The 18,621-nt window shown below is 40.8% G+C and overlaps 1 protein-coding gene across 2 annotated transcripts in view; it reads right to left on the bottom strand.

Moving 5' to 3' along the window:
- EPC2 (enhancer of polycomb 2) overlaps positions 1–18,621 on the bottom strand; it is a 50,260-nt gene that overhangs the window by 16,642 nt on the left and 14,997 nt on the right. Inside the window, exons 2-7 of one of the 2 annotated variants that reach the window (XM_086615342.1) lie at positions 15,245–15,404; positions 7,700–7,845; positions 4,256–4,462; positions 3,330–3,478; positions 2,932–3,064; positions 106–297 (exon numbers count right to left, since the gene is read on the bottom strand). In XM_086615342.1, the coding sequence (XP_086471468.1) occupies positions 106–297; positions 2,932–3,064; positions 3,330–3,478; positions 4,256–4,462; positions 7,700–7,845; positions 15,245–15,404 (987 nt within the window). The remainder of the gene's footprint in view (positions 1–105; positions 298–2,931; positions 3,065–3,329; positions 3,479–4,255; positions 4,463–7,699; positions 7,846–15,244; positions 15,405–18,621) is intronic. The other variant, XM_086615343.1, reaches the window with a different exon arrangement.

Below are 18,621 nucleotides of genomic sequence, written 5' to 3'. Positions count from 1 at the left end.
ATATATACACATCCCCTGTCCAACAGAGTTACTCTCCGTTCCAAGCTAGACTGGCCAACTGAATCTTCTAACCTCTGCACGCTGAAGTTTTGTACCGAGTATTACCTGCGGGAACTCATCTTCATCTGAACTGTGGAAGTCATACTGCTTAATATCACTCTTGTTGAGAGCAGGCAAGGGCTCAGCAGAGGGCTGTTGAGCAGGTACTGCACACTCTACTTTAGGTTTCTTTAGATACTTCTTCTTTTGACGTACAACATCTGACACATCCTCTTTTAGAGATGAATGATGAGGATGCTGTTTGTGAAAAACAAAAAGTTTTTAAAAAATAATTAACCTTTCCTCTAGTCACGTCTTAAAGACATGACTGCTTATCTTCCAAAGCCTCTCAACATGCAGCATCTGCAGACTATTTCAGACACGTAATGCAAAACTTAGTCGAAATATTTAAAAGCCCAGAACTTTACCTCTGATGGTCTTTCCAGATATTTATTAATAAACAAACTGAAAGCTTTCAAGCCATATGACTACCTCAGAGGTTCCTTGCTTTGCAGTACACTCCATTTACTGTAATTGGAAATCGTATTCCAATTATTTTCTGAAATCTGAGTTTTCTATGGCAAGCACTTATTTTCTGAACTGCTCAAATATGTTCAAAAGAAACAATCCAATTTGTTTCATGTTTCCCAGTTTATATTTTGAGATGATATTTTTCTATTTAAGATTTTGCTAACATAAACCCTCTGCGGTAAGCGACTCCACCAATACTAAACTCTTCACTTGAACACAAATGCTATTTAAAACTTCAAAGCTTTTTAATTTAGAAGAAAATTACTTCACTTGCAACATTCTCAATGACAAGTAAAAGCCAGCGGAGTTTTGAAAAAGTGTTTAAATCTACCCCAAATTATTGCTTATCAATAACCATCCGACTGAAACTAACTCCAGTAACAGAGCCCAGCTACACCACTGGGGACGAGGAACACAGCGTCCTGCACCAGAGCCAAGCGAAGGGATTTGCACCGAACTCAGCAGCCACTAGGTGTCACGGGAGCTAAGAACAAACTTCAAAAGGTCTTCAGCTCTCCAGCCTCACATCCAAGGATTTTAGCAGGTTATTTCCTCAAAAACATGTCTTTATGGCAAGTTGGGTGCGTTTTTTTTCCTTCCACATTGACATGAGCTCTTACTCTTTTTTCTACACTGTACTCAGTTTGGTGAGCTCAACTAGAATGATGACTTAGTAGGGCTTGCACTGGAAACTTGGGTTTCAGTTTTGGTTTGTTTGGGGGTTTTGTTTGTTTTAAAAACATGACCTTCTAGTATTTATGTTTTAAAGCAACCTAAGAAGGACAAAAGATACTTATGGCTTAAGTAACAATTAAAGAGAACATGATATGAACAAGGAGAAACAAGACAAGCAGAACAACCACTTGTAATAATAGTTATGCTCAGATTGGAAGCAGTTAATTTTGCAATTAATGTCTCTTAACTGCAAAAACCCTCAAACCTTATTCTTACGTGGTCATTTTAAAAACAGATACAACTTGTCAGTACTGTTGCTTGTAGTGTAAGCTGCTTATGACTATACCACTATCTTTTATCTAATTCTAACCACATGTCAACAGAACCAACAAATTCAGTCACACTCATGGTTAACCAGGATTCTCTGGAAAAAAAGTATTTTAACTCTTCTGCACAGACGTAAAGAAAGTCCTTGCAGGAAAATCGTAATGAGTATACAAAATAATTATGGCCTGATTAAGTACCGGATCTGAACAGTGACAGAAGATAAAGAGTTCCCTTTGTTTTTTTGTGGGTTTATTTTGGTTTTTATTTATTTATTTATTTATTTTCTTTTTCTTTGAGAGCAATGTTTCTTCATGAGACACAAAAAAAAAAAAAAAAAAAAGAAAGAAAACCATTGAAGTTGAGCATTTCTAGCTACGGATTACTACTTCTCTGGATCTTACTAACAAGGTCAATTATAAAAATAAAACTAGATCCATTGGGTTTCTGTACAGATTAAAAAAAAATGTAAAGGAAGACTTCAAAGTCGCATGAAGTACAGCATTCCACAGCTTTGCTAGTTTTAGAAAGACAAAACAACTCGTGTGTGACACACAGCAACTCTCACATCTTTCTGCACTCATTCTCTCAGGGCAGCCTTCCTTGCCTCTGCAGAAACTAAAGGTTCCCAAATTCAGTCGCTCTTTCTTCTACCTTCTTGTGTTTGCTACTTACCTAATACTGAGAGCCAAGCAGTGGCAGATACAAAAATGCCTACTCAGTATTGCTGAGAAGTGTACAGGCCTCAGTAATGACAAACCACTACAAATTCCAGCGTTTTTTTAAACTATTAGTTGCTTGCAACTTTTTTCGGATGTCAACAAGACGTAACAGTTGCATTCTTGTGCCTGGAAACGTTACTAATCAAAGATGACAAACAGTTCAAAACAGCTTCTAGAATCCTTTGGCATTCGAGCTGTAATTCAGTAAAATCCTGTATTTTCAGGACTATCTTAGCAGTGATTGCCAGTCAATACTGATGGACAATGCTATGAGAAAAATCCCTTTGAAGGGAGAAGGAAGAATAATTTACTATGCTTTGCAGTCTCATGGAGGCCCTGATGTCCACTTAACACCTTCACGTTTACATCACCTTCCGAGGAACTAGACAGAACCGGGAAGGAAAAGGAAGACAACTACAATGCTGCCATTTAAAGAAACGAACAGCAGTGCCAGCCAATCGTTTTAAAACTTCGGTGGGAAAGACAACAAATGCTTAACTGGGAGCAAGCACAGCAGTCTCCCGTCTCCTATGTTCTCCTACCTCTGGCCTCCTACTCAGTTTTCCAATGCAAACATCTCCTAGGCATATCCAGAAGAACGATGAAATCCATAACACGACACGTGCAGCAGAGAGCTTACCTTAACTTTACATTCTTGAACTTTGTGATGGTTTCCATTATGAAGAGTGGATGGAGTTGTGCTCAGCTCTTTTTCAGGTCTATTAAGCTTCACTTCATTGAGGATTTCACCTCCGTAATCACCCAAATGGTACCTTAAAATACATGATGAAAAACATAATACTGGCATTTCCACTGAGAAATGTTTGAAAGACAAAAAACAGGCAAATGGTCTGCATAAAACCTTTCTATTTTAGCTTCTGAATTTTATGGTGCTATGTAAGCCTTCGGCCATGCACATGTGCAGAAGACTAGCATCCACACAGAAATACATCACAGGATGTGTTTTCAAGCCTGTCTGATGAAAATTGAAACCTTTGTGTTATAAACGACTTCTTACAGATACAATCTGCAATTTACCTTTTCTCAACAACTTCTAACGTTAAATGCAATAGCTCGCGTTTTGTTTTCTCTCTTCTCTTAATCATCTCCAAAATCGTTATGGCTCTGCTAAACTCTCTTCTTAATTTCAACATCTTCTCATAAGATGCCTCATCGTTCTTTCGATTCTATTGAAAGATTAAACAAATTTTTAAGTCAAAAGCAAAACCGCTGAGTCATAAATAGCAAAAAAGTTACATAATGCTGCTGCAAGTGAGAATCACACAAGTACACTCAGGAAAAAAAAAAAAAATAACAACTTCTCCTAAAGCGTAACTTAGTTGATAGACAAAGCCACAAAAAGTAAGTAAACTCCAACTTTTAAGATCAAGCTGAAGAAGAACTTTTCAGCCATTTCCCCTCATGCTTTCTCTGTTCAGATTCCTTATCAACCCAGTGGGAGTCTGTCAGAACAAGGAACTCAAGACTCGGTTCCTACAGCGCTTTTCCGCCTTGACTCTGCACACAGGAAGGCTGTGTACATACACATACAAAGTTGACATAAAATGCCAGGAGATTACAGGTTTCCTTACAAAATCTGAACTATTTACTCCATTGCAAACGGAAGATCGTTTTCGCCTTTTTCACAGAAGGGGACGTTTGCAACCCACACGTCCCACAGCTGCCCATTTAGGTGCCAGTACCTCTAAATCGCCCCTTCTGAAAAACGGACAGACTGAAAGTTGTCTGCAGAGAACTGACGGATTACACACTGACTGCATCGTTCTGCAGGTCTGAGATTTAGCTGGGTCATCCGATATTGCCACTATTAACAGAGACAACCAGATCAGGAACTGTGATACCACGGGACAGATCCTGGGAGATGCTAGACAGGAATCAAAATGATTCCTGTCACTGCAGGATTTAACATGACAAATTTAAACCAGTACATTTTGACAAGTTACCTTTCTTGTTTGCATCTTCTCAGTTCTCCTCCGGAAGGCAACATAAGGGTCGTTGTTGGTGGAGCCATCCCTCTTTTCCTGTTTGATTTGGGGGATGAGAGATGGCCCTCTGCAATTCTTGCGCTTTCTTACCCAGTAGTCATATACAGCCTTGATAAGGTAGTCATCCTCATTTAGCAGCAATTTAGCTTCCTGAAGTGTGACAAGCTGAAAGAGAATGCAAAAGGTGCAACTGAGATGGGGGTGGGATGGGGTGGCGATGCAGTGAGCAAGTCACTGCACATTCACATCCCTTGTACGCTTTCTAAGAAAACCTGATTCTTTCCTAGCACAAGAGAGTAAACGGAGGAAAAAACTATCGATCTGAATTGAAGCACTTAAGTTACCAGCTGGCCTTCCTAACTTAAAAATACAGTTCTCAACTTTTCTGACTCAGCAGCATCATCTCTCAGAAACTTTCACACAACGTACAACTTCATCAATTTTTCACGAAATCTGAGAACACTGTTTGAAGCAATTACAAGCACAGGATATAAATAACTCACTACAGTCTGCAGATCATGATTTGGGAATCACTTTGACTATTTTTTTCCTTAAAAAAAAGAAATTTCTTAGTAGCTAACCATTATTAATGTATGATTGTTTGCAGTTTAGTGTTGATTTCCCTAGAAGATGTTTTACTGTAGACAGAACATAATCCGAAGTAAATCAGTTTCTTAATTTTTCCCCAAAAATGTTTAGTTTGCAATAGAAAAGGATAATGACTGTCCCTGTTTATTGCAGCCCAGAGACAGAAAGACATTCTCCGCTTAGTTATTTCAGCAGGAGGTAGCTGAACACAGGTAACTACATGCTAGTATTTTTTTTTTTCCTTTTTATGTTAAGCTTTTTATATGGAAACCAGACTCTAAATAAATACAAAACCATCACTGACTAACTAGTACAGTAGTTTAACATGCGCATATCATCTTAAACCCATTCATTACATAAAAACAAAACAGCATCTCTAGTATCACTTAAAATATGGGGAAGATGAAGTGCTGTCCGACTTATAAATTGAAAAATATCAACTGAACAACTTAAAGTTGCAGTTTTGCAACATGTCAAAGTATGTCAAGTCTTGTCCCTATGTTAGGAGAAGCAGGAAAGAAATAATACATTTCAGAAAAAATAAGGATATCCAAAATGCTACTATAACTGTTAATTCCAGCCAGCATGGAACAAACCTCTTACAACCTACAGTAGAATCAGAAAAACATTGAACTGTTTTTAAAAGAAAGAAGGAAAAAGAAAATAATCAAAAGGAGATCACTAGTCCCTCTGTGCTTATGACCTCATGCAGCATTAAAACAGTAATTTTGTGTCTGTCCTAGAATGGACATCAGCCTGGTTAAACGCACACACATACTCACTAGCATGCCCTATCTATATGTAGAGGTTGTCATGATTGTGTGTAGCTAACACACAACTTAAACGTCATCCCACCACTGGGAATACTGCTTAAAAAAACCCTTCAGTCTTGTTTGCCCTTTACTCCTTTTTTTCTATTATTTCTTTAAAAAAAATAAAATCGTCTCTGCCTTGAGTACACAGTTAGAAAAGTTAAATTTGACACTGCTTGCTTGCTTTTGCAAGTACCACCAGCAACATGATGCGGAGCCCCTATATTCCTTGCTTAAATCAGGTTATCAAAACGCTCAAGAGGAATGCCTGGAACCCTCTCTCTGGCGAGGAAGGCATTCCTGCCAACATCCTTTCATACTTCTGAGGTAAGTCATGTAAACGCCAAGTGAATTGTGTGGTAGCCCCAAATAGAATTTGAGAGCATTATAACCCCACGTGGGGAAGGAATGTGCCAGGCAGCCAAACTTCCTTCTCAAGCTCCAGTAACCTGCAAGAGCTGTCTTTATCTTCCCGTTCCTAACGGAGCTCAGGACAGAGCTACTCAACATCAGCTGAAAAGTTTCTGTAGCCCAAAAGCAGGACAAGCAGCTCGATCGCAACCATCGCAATCTCTGAAGTCAGGCAGAAAATACTACACAAAGTCCCATAAAAATTTCATCTACAAAGAGGGATTTCTCCTCACACACCTTACCTTCGAGAGGAAGCCTATGTTGTAAGAATCAATTACAATGCTTCATGTACACCTAAGATCTTTTCTTTCACTGACTTCCTTAAATAAGCACTTTCTGCCTCAAAATACTCTTCACCTCTCTGTAATGCTTCAATGTTATTTATGTTTAAGAGAAAGGGGCAGCTGCCTACAGAGGAGTATCCATATTCTTAAAATATTTTAGTTCAGGAAAAAAAAAAAATCTTTCAGTTCTTACACTGAACTTTGTTACTCAAGCAATGAAAGATGAAACCAGCATAAAAGAGATGCAAATTTACCTTGAAAAGTGATAACTAGAACTGCTTTAACTGCAAGCCAAACAGGGGTACCTACATCAAAGCTCTAAGAGATCCAAGTACCACATGTTCAACAAGTATCATCTAATGTACTTTGCAATTTTTTTCTTTACATCCCCTGCTCTTAGCATACTAAGAAATCTACCGAATCCTTGTTAAAGTTTCTCTAAGATGTAGAGAATGTAACATTCTGGCCTCTTAACACATAGCATTGAAATAAATTAAGTAACTGAGGCAGAGATACAGATCCTGCAAGGGCTTTATCACTGCTGCAAAACATCCATCTCAGTGAGAAATAACTCCACCTACTTCAAACTTGCCTCTCAGAAACTGATCCTTCAGATGTAATTTTTAGTCATGTTTTTGGCTTTGAGACCCTTCTCCAGACAGCAGCCTCCTGGAACACTTCAGGAACTGACTACTAAGATACTGGTACCCTTCTGATAACGTAAATGACTAAAAAACACACAGCTCATCGTTGCTTCTAAAGCAAGGAAACCAGCCTCCGAGCCTGAACTGGAGCCTAACTTTCTTCCTTGCATCTGTGCAGTATCTACTAGAAGGGCCCAGTCTTAACTAATGCTTTGCTTCACTGTCTATGCTTCCAAGTTTCTAACCTTCAAACTTCAACTGCAGTCAACGCCCATTAATACCACGTGAAATAAAGAATCTGGATTCTCATATATGTTTATAGCCAAATCTATACACCTACCAATCACCACAAGCTTCTTCCATACTAACACAAGTAAAAAGACATTGTAAGTTGTCCTAACACACTGTGGTCAGGAATTAAAATTTTAAAAAACCAGCCCCCAACCAGCCCCCAAAAGCTCCCTCCCTACCTGTTTCTCTAAGTTACAAACATTGACAATAAGAGACAGCAATGTGATTTCTCTGTAACTGCAGACTCACACATGTATCCTGTTAGTAGGAAATAAACCAAATTGAAAAAAACAAACAAAAAACCACCCAGAACCACCCCACTAGAAAACTCAAATCAAAAAACCACAGTCATTCCTTAACACAGTACAATACCTGACTAGAACTGGCTTTCTCAAGTCTGTCAACCATTATTTCAAACTGCAGCGGCTTGATTTCCATCTTCCGATTCAGTCTGTTCAGTAAGGTTTCATCCTCAGAGTCCATATCATAATCTGGCTGTTCATTGTCCAGATTAAAGGCTGAAACAAAGATGCACGTACACAAAAAAAAAGTTAAATACTGGTAAGTAACATACTGTAGAAACACAGAAGCGTGCCTGTGACAATCAGAAATCAAAAATTATCGATAAAATTTCGGATTAGCACATCTCTGCCATAACACTTTTTTTCTTTCTGCTAAAAAGTTTCCCCATGTAACAGTTGCAAGACAACAGTTAGAAGTTGCTTGTCTCTGACTTGCAATATGAAGAGAATCAAAGAAGTTTTGTTTTATTTTACATTGCTTGAAAGAGTGACAGAAAAAAAAAGATTTAGCTTGAAAAAATTACCATACAGGCACAGAAACTTGAACGTATCTTTGCAAAACAAGAGCAAAGATGCTTTTTTAATGCTGTTATAGTAAAGCTTCTCATTTTCTCTCCCATGGTCTGACCAGTCAAGGAACAGCTGGGTAAGCAGCACATTCTTTTCCTATCTCAGATTAGCCCAAGACCACTTTTTCTGTATTCCAATGCAATAAATTAGCTAAACCACTGCCAGCATTCAACCTACTTGGCTAGGCACGGAGACTCAGTCAGACACAGCTGAGCAGTGCTAGCAAGCAGTCCCTCACCACGTTCAGCTGCAAACTGCTACCTCTCAGAGGAGACAGTGCTCAGCTGTACTAACTCTGACCTCACACACACACTGCAAACACACTAAAATAAATTTATTTCAAGACGAAATTAATAACAATGGGCTCTAACTATGAATTGAGTGGAATTATTAATAATATTAATTCATATAATAAGTTGCACTGCAACTTTAAGACACTGTCATTGGGCACACGACCCACAGCTCTCCCTCTAACAATTAACAACTGTGTATTAAACTACAGCTTACAGCACTGGATCCTGCTTCTCTAGTGGCAGTCTGTAGGAATCAAAAGTTTTGAGATAAAAACTGACCCAGATTATTTTGTTTTTTAAATTCACAGTTCCATACAATTGCATTAAAATGTCACCAGGCAGGACCACGCACGTGAGAAGAGAGGCTGTTACAGCACCGGGGGCGACTGCCACACGATCCTGTTGGAAGAGCTGAACGGCCAGTGACTAGCCAAGTATCAATTCACCTGCTGCCAAGTACCAGTGCTGGGCTCGATGAAACCAGTCTGCTAAACGCCACCTTCAGCTCCGATAAGCTCTGCTCCAGCTTCTCCTGTGTGGTCCCAGCAGAGCTGCCTGGGAGCACTGCAGTGCTGGCACCAACAGTGCACCACATCAGCCACGCACCGGAGCAGGGTGAACTGTCCCACCTCAGCTGTAACCCTCACACTCCTCAACTCCAGCCCACCTTCCCACATTGGAAAACACTTCTCCCTCACACAGTGCTGACCACTCTTCAAACGTGGACTGAGTGTGTCTGACTCCACCTGTTGTTCACCCAAGTTTCAGAACTCTTCAGAGCCCTCCCTGCCAAGTCAACCTTGGCAGTTCATATTTCTGCTCCTATGGAATGATGCCCGATACTCCACCTCCCCTCCACTACAACCTGCAATTCAATGACCTCTTAAGCATAAGCTGCCACCTTAACCAGAAAGGAAATTGCAAAAGTCTCCCCCACCCCAAAACCATCCCCCAAAGCCTACAAAACTACTACCATCCTAATGTACACTGGGAAATCACAACACCACTCAAGGGAAGTGGCCAGAGTTTTCTAGACCAGATATTCCCATCATTTTGGAAGAGCTCTCCTAACAATAAAGCAGTTGTCTCCACTCCAAGAAACAGGTGTCTAACCATGTTCTCACATATTATGTGAGAATGCACAGAAAACCATTAAAGTCCAGAAAAGGCACTGCTTCTTTACCCTCAGACAGATGTTGATCTTACACACACAAAAAAAGGCAACCTATTACCTGCCAGTAGACAATTCAGAAATCCCCTGAGAACAACATGTTTACTTAAAGTCAATTTTTCTCAACGAGAGTATCAGTGAGCAGGAGGATGCCTATGACAGGGAAGATGTGAAGCTGTTCACCCGTAAATTGTAAGCAGTGCCAGCAAGCTTGCCTTACTTTCCACAACGAGGGAAGAAGAGTCACTCAAAGTTCCTGAGCCATGCGCCTTCCTGAACCACCTTCCGAACAAAATCAGACAGGCTCAAGTGAGATACCACCAGCAGAAGAGACCAAGACTAGCAAGAAGAAAAGAAAAAGCCCAAGCATTCCATTGACAAGCAACTCAAAAGACCAGCCACCCTCAGGAACACATTATGAATATTGGTGATAAGGCGGTGAGGTCTCCATCTCAAATAGAGGTGGCAGATTAGTGCACTGTCGTATCTAAAGTTACCATGTGGTGCAGCTCAGCAGAAGGCAGGAGAGTCCCTCCCTCTCACTGCTCACTGTTAGCAAGCTGAATCAGTTTGCAGAGGTACCCAGTAAGCACCAGGACCAGTTCAAGACATGCCGGGCTGTACACAACCAGAAGTGGAACAGGGAAGAAAAGCAGAACCTCCCCTTCTGGCTGTAACATTCCTGCATCTGCCCCTGTGAACCAGAGGCTAAGTAACATCTCAAGTCCCCCTAACTTCATACATAGTACTAAATTTCTTGCTGATAAAATATCAGCTCTTATCACTCACTTTGAGACTTCATGAATAACAAATGAAGTGCTGAAATACTGGAAAACGGAAAAAAACAGTAATTCTTAGAAAAACAACACTAAACAACAAAAAAAACCCAACAAAACTAGAACTATACTATGAATTTCAACTCTACAAAAATATTTTGACAAACAATCAAACTCACAAGATAAAAGGTACCCAATATGTACTTGCCAGGAATAAGTTACATCGAATAAATCCCGTCTCATTTTCTTATACAAGACGACATCAGTAGTGTGAAAGCAGCAGCAGCCCTTGTCACAGACCCTGCTTTTCACACCTTCAGCAACGCTTCTCATACTACCTGTTGTAACCCGTACTTATCCATAGAGTCCACTTTCAAAGAAAGATGGTTTACACGGAGGCTGCAGGTTAACGACATGGAAGCAATGGAAGCAGTACTTGCATTCCACCTCCTGTTTCAATGCAGACAGGAAGGCCACAAAGTCTCAGCAGCCTGGAGGTCTACGAGTCTCAGGAAATCCCATGCTGTTACTCTTCCTTTACTGCTGCGTACAACCATAAAGAGTTAATCAACCCCAAGCTGGCTCGCCACAGCTCTGAGACACCCCTGGAAGTGTTCTAGCTCCCCGAAGTTTGTCCATCACTGCTTTTGGAAGCATACTCTCAGCGACAACCTTAATCACCAGTTTTCTTCTTTTCCCAAGCACTGAGTGAACTGCACTGGTTCCAGAAAAAGCCATTTTTCATCCTGGAGTTGGCCTCCAGTATGGCAGCTTGCTGGCCTCGAAAGCCTTTGCAAGCTACAGGTGGTTTCTGTGCTGTGTGATGTAAGCATCCCTCACCACACTCTGTTTCTGCCCATCGTAGCAACAGATGCAACTGCTCATTCACGCCTGCAAGAATTAGGGAAGAACAGGCTCAACCACAGAAAGCACTGTACTTCAGATCACCTGCTACTAGTTAGCATGCCAAGAACAACCAACCTGCTAGTTCACATAGTTAAAAATGGATCATCTATATCCCTTCCTCCTGGTAGCTCCTGGGAGATTCTTGTGATTGACTGATGAATGCAGTTTTCCTATTCCAAAGCTTCTGCATTTCTCCACATTGCACGTTTCCACAGTGCACTGTGGGACAGGGCCCTGGTGATTCTACCAGTGAAGTTTACCTCGTCTGAACGCTCCGAACTTGTTGGCTTGCTAATTGCTGTTGCAAAACCAACCGAGTTTACATCCTCTGCCACTTTAACCACTCCCACTGGCAGTACCTGTCAGAGAGATTTGCTTTTGTTTACCCGAGCTCCCCTGGGAACAGTTTACACTAATAAACAGAGACACGATTTGTTTTTACGTTAAGTTACATTAAATTGGGTTTAACCTAACTAAATTAACGGATTTCATTTCGCTAACTAAATTAATGCTGTGGTTCCACAGTCATTTTAAGCCACCACTGAAACAAGCGGTTCCACTAGCTTCCCTCCCCAGCCACGTTCCTACCACCTCGCTGTGCCAACACCAGCAATCACACAACGAGCCATGCCAGAAAACTGATAAATGGAGGTTCACCTAACCACGGAAAGATAAGCCTTCTGTCTGTCCTGGTTTCGGCCACAACACTGTCACATCACTTCCCAGAGTTCACTGACACGAGAAAGGTGCCGGCAGTAGGAGTGGGCAGCGTTGTACCTGGTGGCAGCGTGTCCATCTGTGCTGACCAGGAGCAAATGGAGAACCACATCAGGGTAATTATATCCAAAGCAGTAACAAACCAACAAAACACCACCTCGGCGGCAAGTCATAGAATCATGGAATGGTTTGGGTTGGAAGGGACCTCAAAGACCATCTAGTTCCAACCCCCCTGCCATGGGCAGGGACACCCTCCACTACACCAGGTTGCTCAAAGCCCCATCCAATCTGGCCTTGAACACTTCCAGGGATGGGGCAGCCACAACTTCTCTGGGCAACCTGTTCCAGTGCCTCATCATCCTCAGAGTGAAAAACTTCTTCCTTATCTCTAATCTAAGTCTGCCCTCTTAAGTCTACCACATCTGATGGGAACAGAGCTTCCAGCCCTCTCCACCTCGGCAGAGGAGGTATCATGCAAATACCTGTTTACACATCCAGGCTGCAAACACAGCGTGAACAGACCCTGCTTCAACATCCTCTGAAAACGTGGAACACACAATGAACAAAAAATGGGCAACTCTCAGTTACATGAAATGCACACACTCCACTTTTTTTTTTCCCTTCACTTAAACTAGAGTTCATCCCACACAACATAATGGAGATTATTTGAACAATCTGGCTGCATTATTTACAATAAAGCATTAGTTTGGTATCATTACTCTTAATATACACACATAGGTAAAATACATACATATAACATTAAAAATAAATATTAACATAACATTATATATTAACATTATATTATATATTATATTTATTTTTTTTCTCCATTCTTATTGTTTCTGTTAGAGACATTAATTTTCTTATACTCACTTAGCTTAATTCTAGCATAGGTACAAGTGTACTAAATCTCTTTGCCACGTAACTTAGTAACTTACAATACATCACGTTATTGAAGCTACAAACATTCTTGAAAAATTATTAAGCATACTGGAATAATTAGAGTGTTCAAGGCTTTTATTTACACTCAGTTCAAAGCCACCTGAATTGCTGCTACCCAAGCCCAATGCTGCATGGGATGGATGCTTTTTCATGAATTCCACGCCTCACAAAGAAATTAACTTTTCTCTGCTTGGAACCATTGGTCTAAATAAAAGAATGATACTAGTAAAGTTAAAAATATAAAAAACCTGGGCTACCAGATGAACTGCGAAACTATTTAGGCTTACTCATAATTTTCTAATCAGTATGGATTATAGTACGTGGCCTCTTGGCTTCTATCAGCTTATGTAACTTCCCTGGCCAAAGTAAGTATTGTTGCTCTTTGTGCTTTTAGAATTAAAAAATAATTTCTAGGCCATTTATGTAGCATAAAGCTGCCTTGTATCACACCTACTCCAGCCAGAATATGTGGGAAAAAATTATCTTGGAGCAGTATCTGATGTTTATCTTCAGCTCAAATACCTTCTGTAATTCTGTCCAGAAAGACTGTGAGTCTCAACAAGACAAAGAATGTTTTGGCATAATACATTTAACACTTTTAGACATGTTTATTAACAATATTTACAGTGTTTCTGGCAATGTCCAACAAAGAAAAGAATAAAATACATTTCTCATTCAGCAGCTTCATTTCAGTTAATTCAATCTGCATTGCTTGTAGCTTTGCTTCTTGTATTAAGGAGAGAAATACTTAATTTCCTTTAGCTCTTTTCTCACGTTACCAGCATGATCTCTACTATATCAGAGAATCTTGAATATGTTATTTCCAAATATTTCTCATTTTGTAAATACATGGAAAAAATAGGAAACTTCATGTTGATGAGAAACGATGCAAGGCTCTTCAATATACAGCTGGGTTTGGGCTTAAATATCTTTGCCTGACTTCGATTTCAGTCGGGTTTATTAGCAGATGACACACAAACATAAAATGCTTTCTCTGCTCAAATTCACATGCAGATCAACAGCCTCTTGTTGAGGCAGCTGAAAAAAAAGTGTGTGAGGACGAGACTATCAACACACTCTGCCTGGCAAGATGAAGTTCAATGAAATCAACGCTGTCTGCACAGCCCCCAAACTAACAACTGACAACCACACTCCTCCTGTTCAACGTGCTTTAGCAGAGCCTGGTCAGTATTCTTTCCAACACAATTAACAACAAAAGCCATGAACCTGTGACAAGTTTTCGCTGCAGACACCCAGGGCTGAATCTGGGCTCACCGTGAGGACTGATAAGCCACTGCAATGACTGAATCTAAAGTTTTACTACAAAGATGACTCCTGGGAGAAGTCCAAGTCACAAAATAACCCCCTAGAACCACATGCTGCGAAGGACAAACGTGATTTGTGTGCCAAGGAACAAACGAACTATAAGCCTGTGTCACTTATCAACAGAACATCAAACAAAAAAAAGTTCAAATTAATCCAGAGAGCACTATAATTAACTACATGTTTAGATTAATTACTTAGATCTTTTAAGACATAGAACACTAGATTCAGGCAAAAGAATACTTCCTTTTATCTGTAAAATAAGCTCAGAGTTCCCTACAGAAAAGGAACTCTATACAGTTTTAGCACAACACAGAGAAAAATAACTGTTTCCCATAGCCCATCCATGCTACAGTTGAAACTGAACCTTCAAGAACTCTATCACAATCCGTAGTACAAAGGCTGATTTCATTACAAAAACTCTTATTTTATTGATCTCCCTTTATATAGATCTACTGAGTTAACAGACATTCTAGACTCATTCAGCAAGCAAGACAACCCCTCTTCCACTCCCTGCGTTACTATAAGCAACTAGGAAGCCACCAGGCTAATTCAGTTATTCCTTCTCGGAATTAAGGGGGGGGGGGAAGAAGAAAGAAGAAAAGAAGAATGGCTTGATCGACAATACTAGATGACTAACAGACAGGACAGGGCTTGCCAGCTACTGTACATGGATAAACAGTATCAGCACTGAGCCCATAAACAAATACAGCAGGAAAAACCTCACATTTACCTTCAACCTTAAATTCTTCCACAACTTGAGAAGATATACTGGAATTTACATACATAAATCCCCCATGGACTTCTGAGTCCTCCCACTTTCTGAATATTGTAGCAGCTTTGTCCTCAAGATTGTCTGAAGATTCCTCAATTTAAATTAGGGGTGGGGGGAACAAAACCAACATTTATAAACTTACGTTGAATGTGAATGAACTGCTTTGGTTGCTTAAACTCTCCTTTATACAAACGATTGTAATAGTTGACATTGCTCTCCGCTTCAGGGACTGGGATAACCATGCTCTCTTTCTTTTCTCTGAAAACTTGTTGTGCTGAGATAGCCCGTTGCAAATGATGTTCCTGCAGAAGGAAAATGTAAGAGTTTGTTTATTTAGGTATCAGTACATAAAAGTGCATACAAAGACAGTCATCCTTCTCTCCGACTCTTGTTCTGGTGTTCTACTGGAGACCCAGATAAAAGAGTTGAGGCTTTACTGTATTTTAGAGGATGGCTGGATGCTTGCTTACAGGTTAGAGACAGGAGAAGATGTGTTCTCCATCGTTTAGTATACCATAGAGTTCCTAACTGATAGGGATCTCAGAGCTCCAACAAACGCAAGGCAGGACTACAAACAGACGAAAAGAAGCCGTGGTTCAGACAACAGCACACACCTTCTACCAGACTGGGAAAATGTTGAACATTCCAAATACACAAAATAACCATAGTAGGAAATTAGGGCTGGTATAAGCCAAACCCATCAAAACCCATCATAGAGAAAATATATGTAAGATCAGTTAACAGATGCATAGTAAGTCCTTTAAAGTATTACAAGCAACAGATTGAAAAATCAAAAGAGTAGCTAATTTGATCATTCCTGTCTACCCAGCAATTCTCACCACCTTGCTTTCCTTAGAAGTTCAGCTAGTTAAGATCAACAGACAGAGTAGTCCTCAGAATAACCCTTGAAAAGCACAGACTCCCTAAACAGGTACCGTTTCATTTTATTCTTACAGGACAGGAGTCTCAATTTCTACGGAATCGTTTCAAGTGAAATAAAGATCACAATAAATATGTTAGCTTACAAAGATTTTTTTCCACACAGAATTTTATTAATTAAATCAGTGAAACTCATCTACTGCTGCAAGTTAGTACTAACCTGTTACTTTTCTCTTAAAGGTTTTTCATGAATACTCATGTTAAGCTTTGGCAAAGACAACCAGTACAACTGGAGTATTCTGATCCAGGCTACCGTCTACGTACCATTTCAGCACAGTCTGCAGAACACTCGACACGAACTGACCAGCAACCAGAGCCTCTCTGGCAGCCTGTTGAATGATGGGATGATATTTGAATGCCACCCCTCTCGCTGTCTCCCTCCTTGAGCCAGAGGCTGGCAACTGTACAGAGTATGGGCATGCTTCTGACCTTGCCTTGCAGCCTGCTCGTTTAAACCGTTACAGAAATGTCTCATGCTAAGACTCCAAATGGCTAAGCTGGCACATGCTGCCTTCTGCATGTCCAGTAAAGAGTAGTAGTCTTCACCAGGACGAGCTCTTAAATCACCACAGCCATTTACTCAGGAAAGTTAAATCATGAGTTCTCCACCTGTGCAAGTCAAACATAAAATGAGCAGACTGCAGTCTCCTAGTAGATTAACTACTAGTCTCTAGCGGAACCAGGAGCCTGAAAGTTTCATCTTCCTTTCGATCTCCTCTCCTACTGCAGAGTTCTTGCCTCCAGCTTCCAACATTTGCAGGGAGGGAGGAGGACACAGCAGAATATCAACTTGTAACTAGCTCAGCTCTGTCACAGACCTATGCAACCTTACCTTGCCTGTTCCAGGCCTTCAGGTTATCCTCTAGCTATTCCCACACTCCTGACTGCTGCAAAGAGTATCTGCTCTGAACAGAAGAGAGGAGAAAAAAAGAAAAGAAAAGATAAAAAAAAAAAAGACTTTGCTACTCTCTCTCCTCTTTTGGTTTTCTAGGGTACCCCTCCTCACAATTGATACCAGCGACCGTCTGGCCTCACAAGAGGTCAGGCAGCAACACCACAAGCAGGAGAACCAGCTAGTGCTTCGCTAACCTGACTGCAATGCAGGCTGGCAGACGCGGTGGTCTTGCACCAAGAGACTCTGTGCTACGCACTTGGTAAATTTTCTCAAGAACAGGATTTCTTTCTCTTTAATTCTACAGAACGTTATCTAAAAAAAACAGTAGTGAATGAAAGCAAATCTTTAAAAAGATGTAAATTATATTTAATGAATTACACTGTCTTAAATATTAAGATCTTGCAGAAACGCAAATAATGCAGTTTTTGCAAAATTAGAATATAACAACCAGTGACTGGAAGAGCAGCTTGAGGAATCTCCTATAGCAGCTGAAGAAACATTAAATCAAACTATCAGGCTCCCAAGTGAATGCTATTAGAATTAAGACAAGCACACAATCAAATACTGGTGTGATCTGCTTGAGTTACTACATACTGAGTAAATCTGTCACTCTACCATTAAAACGTGTCTTGGAGAGCTTCACAGCACCATGCAGGTAATTCAACTGAAATAAAATTTGTTCATTACTACGTTGCTTTCAACTGATGTCCCTAGAGTTGTCTCCTAACAGTTAACACCACAGCAAACAGGAGTACCACAGACATGCTGGTAGGAAGGCCTTGTGGAGGTTATCTGTCCAGTTCCCACTTGAAGACGATTATCTCCAACACTAGCTAGGTCAGACATGACCTTTTCAAGTCCTGAAAACCTCCAGCTTCCACAGCCCCTCTAGGTAACCTGTGTACTAACCCTCTTTTGCCAGAAGTAACAAGAACAGTTCCCTCGCTCTCTCCTCAGAGTAGCTACGGTCTCAGCTTTTAGCCATTTCAGCAGTCCACTGACACCCTATTGTCCAGTTTCTCAACATCTTTGAGACACCTGGGGAAAGCAGAGTAACAGGAAAAAGTATTCCAAGAGCAGCCTCATCACTGACAAGCGGAGGAGCATAGCTTCCCCACCTGGTAGCCACATTCCTCTTAGCATAGACCAGTCTACTGCATGCCTTAGTCACACAGAATGCACATGGTGCTCGTCCATCATCGCCTGGTCCGCTCTCTCCATCGGTGTGCTCATCAGCCAGGCGATTCCCTGCCCAGATCGATGCACAGCGTTATTCCACCCCAGGTACAGAAGTTGTGCGCTTCTCCTAACTCGACTTCACAACGTTTCAGCTGTGCCAGTCCTCAAGTTTCTCTGCATCCACAAAGACGGACGCCCCACTGCTGGCAAGCCAACCACTCCTCCTAAGGTAGGAGGATCAACAAACTTGCTGAGGACACATTCCTTCAACAGCCAACCAACTTAAGCTGACCAAATTACAGTTTCCCACCACACCCCAAAATAGAACAAACCCAGACACTCTCCTAAAACAGGATTAAATAACTTGGAGAATCCACACTAGTCCAAAGTGGCCTAAGTGATGAATGGGTAAATCAGGTTTAACTTTCAGAAAAAGTAGTGAAGAACACCACACAGCAATGAAAATTCTAAATACCTTTTGGCTCCATAGCCCATTAAACAGTACA

The sequence above is a fragment of the Tauraco erythrolophus genome, chromosome 8 (genome assembly GCF_009769465.1).
Source record: "Tauraco erythrolophus isolate bTauEry1 chromosome 8, bTauEry1.pri, whole genome shotgun sequence".
NCBI lineage: Eukaryota > Metazoa > Chordata > Aves > Musophagiformes > Musophagidae > Tauraco > Tauraco erythrolophus.
The sequence above is the reverse complement of the archived record's forward strand: the minus strand, read 5'-3'. Positions and strand labels throughout refer to the sequence as shown.